We start from the raw sequence: 3271 nt of genomic DNA, 5'->3' as shown, positions 1-3271 counted from the left end.
TTTGCCTGAGCTCTGCACTGTCTTGAAATAGTTTTTCACAATGCACTGAGTCTTCCCTTCACCGTCTGTAAGGGTGGTTTCTACATAGTTTTGCGTGCCCCGTTATTTTTCACCTCCTTTCCAACATTCTCGCATCGTCTTTTAAGACGATATTCTTTCTTGGGGACCTTCGACGCAAAACATTTGGTCTGTCTGTCTGTCTATATGTCTGTACATTCATCTGTTTGTCCACCCTTAAGGGCACTAAAAGGCACCGGTGTGACCGGCCGATACCACAAACGGCCGACCCCGTCCGCAGTGCCCACCAATACTGCTCAAGGTTCAGCGGTCATACTTGTCCGATTGTCAATTAAAAGCAATTAATGCGCACATCAAAGGCACCCTCACAACACGTCAATAGTTTGTATGTATATCTTTTACTAGAGAAGGCATACATAAGCAATTTTAAGGACCGTTTATCACGCTGCGCTGACCATGCAACGCTTGCACGAAAGGGAAGTGTTTCCAATGCTTTGCTAAGACTACACGGTGGAGGCACCTACCCGTCGCCTTGCGTTCTACACCTTATCACCTCCGAGACGGGCGCACAAGCAGCGGGTGCGCTTTAATTTTCAAGTAACTGCCTGATGACCCTCATGTCTCACGTGTGACGTGACTTGATGCGCTCGTTCGCCTCCGCTGCGCACTCGAGGCACTCTAACGCAGCACCTGAATACCATTGACCAATTTTCTTGCGCAGAACATCAACTAAACGTTTTGTTCACTCTTTCCCGACGCAAGACTGTTTTATTTCGATGACATTTGAAGTATAACATGCACATACGGGACCTTTTTTTTTATTCTTCCCTGATTGTGCTAATTTCTTTCGGTGTTTTTCTCACTTCATTTGATTTTGCCGAAGAATGTCTGTAATTTATTGTTGTTTGCTCTGTTTTATTCTTGCGTATCGCTGCACAAGGACCTCAAGGTTATTTCAGGGCACATCAAAATTGTATTGATTGATTATTATTATATTTCATTAGTAATCTTGTAATAATAATAATATAAGATTCTCATTTTTTATTATAAAGATCAAGGAGGCTTGGAGATAAGGCTGAGAAGCATCTTGGCTAGCTCCTGTTTCCCTCAAAATACAGTTTGGCAAATCTAAGGTGGCAATGAACAAGAGTTTTTTAAAAGGCTAATAACAGCGATTGAAAAAATTTGGAAAGATGGAGAAACAGCGTGATCAGCAGGGAGTACATGCATATAATTGATAATTATAATAATAAGAAGACATTAGAAAAACCTTTTTTGCAAACTTAAACGCACAAATTTTCGAGACGTAGAGGTTTACAAAAAATGGTAAACGCTGAATTTTACCTAAAAATATAAAATATGAAAATAAGGAGCCCTTGTCGAAAGGCTAAGAATGACTCGCAAATTCAATGCATCTGCCTGCTCCCTCCGCTGAGTTAGTAAATATTAGTAAAATACTAAAACTCTATCGTCTTCCTCCCACAAAAGCTACGTGACCTTACGGTTACTGTTGTGCACGAGCCGAAACTCCAAGAAATTTAAAAAAAACTGCTTGTTTTCTAAGAAATTTTTTCACTTGCTGCCTTTCGTTTTTTGAATATTTGCATAGATGAATAGATAAAAAATCCTTATTTTTTGTTTACAAGACTCCGAGGTAAAAAGTAGTATCTTTCGCTGCTCGGTCGATGTATATATAAGACAGCAGGAAACTGCATCCACTGCTTCACGTGTCAATGCAAAACGTCCCCGCCTGGGAGAAGGCGCTACAACGTCAGCATGTAGCGTTACGTCACACAGCGTATGTTTGAATTTGTGAGGTCTTCAGGCGATGAAGATTTTCGCATCACTCGTCCCACGACTGTAGTTTGGTGTTCAGCGCTGCCATGCTTTAAATGTCAACCTGTGATTTCACAACAGTTTTTTGCAAACTACACAACTTCTCACAACTTTATTTGAACACTTTTCGAAACAACAGCTAAAAATTTGCCTTAAAAAATCTTCAAGTTCGGGCTCTCACTCCATTCCGATGCATGCCCGGAACTGTTCAATGCCTTCCACATTGATTTCGTTCACCGTGGACAACCTGGCTTCCATCCACTCGTACCATGCCTTGACACTTGGAAAAGACGAAAGGTCATAATTCAGCGTCTGCGAGAAAGAGTTCAGCACAAACAATTACACATCTTAGAGTACACTCAAGGTTAGATTTTCAGTAGATAATCGTGTTGCATGCAGATTGAAAGTAATGCCGAGCGACGCAGGGTTTAGTAGTTGGTTCTGATTCCCCGAAACACGGTATTTAATATATATTTATTATCATTCTTACATCCTAATGACGGGTATAGTAATTCCCTAAAAAGTCCAAGCACTAACCACTAACCAGCAGCGTTGCTTTTCGACAACGATCGAAGACTTGACATTGATGCATCAGCTGGCCAACATCGAACCATATTCTATTATCGCGCTTTTGTGATACTTTAAAAACCGCCATGGCCGCTGAGCTGTTGGCGTCTTTCATGTCTCCACTCATGTCATCATCCCTATTCTTTTTCGCGGCTAAGTGTTTTCGGTTAGAGGGCATAGTTTGAATGTACACAGTACCTTGGATGGCCACTTGCCTGTTCATTGTAAGGAATGCCGCTGTACTAAATTTACTTTCTACTTTGTTTCGACAAGGCACAAAGGAAAAAAATGTGCTGGAGATTATTGCAGCAGAAGCTATTGTAACAAACTGTCATATAAATGTCAGAGCGCAGTCGATCGATTTGTGAGACCAGGAGACCGTCATTCTGGAGAGTTTGTGACATGGAAATGGGCGTATAGCAAGTCTGCACACTGTCTAATACAGGTTCGATTACAAAGAATAAAATAAGATTTGCTCATTATTTTGGCAACGTTTTCATTCAACACTCGACCGCTGGCTCTCGCTAACGAAGTCAGCGTAGCTACACGCCCCGCACACCGCAGCGGTAGAATTGTGAAGTTAGTTCTTATAGGCACACACAATAATTGTCAGCATACAAAAGAGAACACCGAGCCTTGGACCCTTACTCTAACATATGTTCATGGGCTCTCACCCTGCTATAGATCGACAATGAGGTTCATTGTCGGTGATTGTGTCATCTATTGCATAATAACTAACCAACACGATTCATCACAACTTCAATCCTATCTTGACAGCACTACCTTGTGGTGTTCACTCTGGTCCAGAAACTGAATATTGTAAAAGAATGAGGATCTCTCGAAGAAGTAC

The 3271-nt window shown here is 41.5% G+C and overlaps 1 protein-coding gene across 3 annotated transcripts in view; it reads right to left on the bottom strand.

Moving 5' to 3' along the window:
- Positions 1-1935: 1935 nt before the first annotated feature.
- Positions 1936-3271, bottom strand: part of LOC119168937 (glutathione S-transferase D7) — a 190551-nt gene continuing 189215 nt past the window's right edge. For all 3 annotated transcript variants that reach the window (XM_075890850.1, XM_075890849.1, XM_037420156.2), the window contains exon 6: positions 1936-2166. In XM_075890850.1, the coding sequence (XP_075746965.1) occupies positions 2032-2166 (135 nt within the window). In that variant the 3' untranslated portion in view covers positions 1936-2031. The remainder of the gene's footprint in view (positions 2167-3271) is intronic.

The sequence above is a fragment of the Rhipicephalus microplus genome, chromosome 3, assembly GCF_043290135.1.
Source record: "Rhipicephalus microplus isolate Deutch F79 chromosome 3, USDA_Rmic, whole genome shotgun sequence".
Lineage (NCBI taxonomy): Eukaryota > Metazoa > Arthropoda > Arachnida > Ixodida > Ixodidae > Rhipicephalus > Rhipicephalus microplus.
Note: the sequence above shows the minus strand (reverse complement) of the source record. Positions and strands in the feature narration are given on the sequence as shown.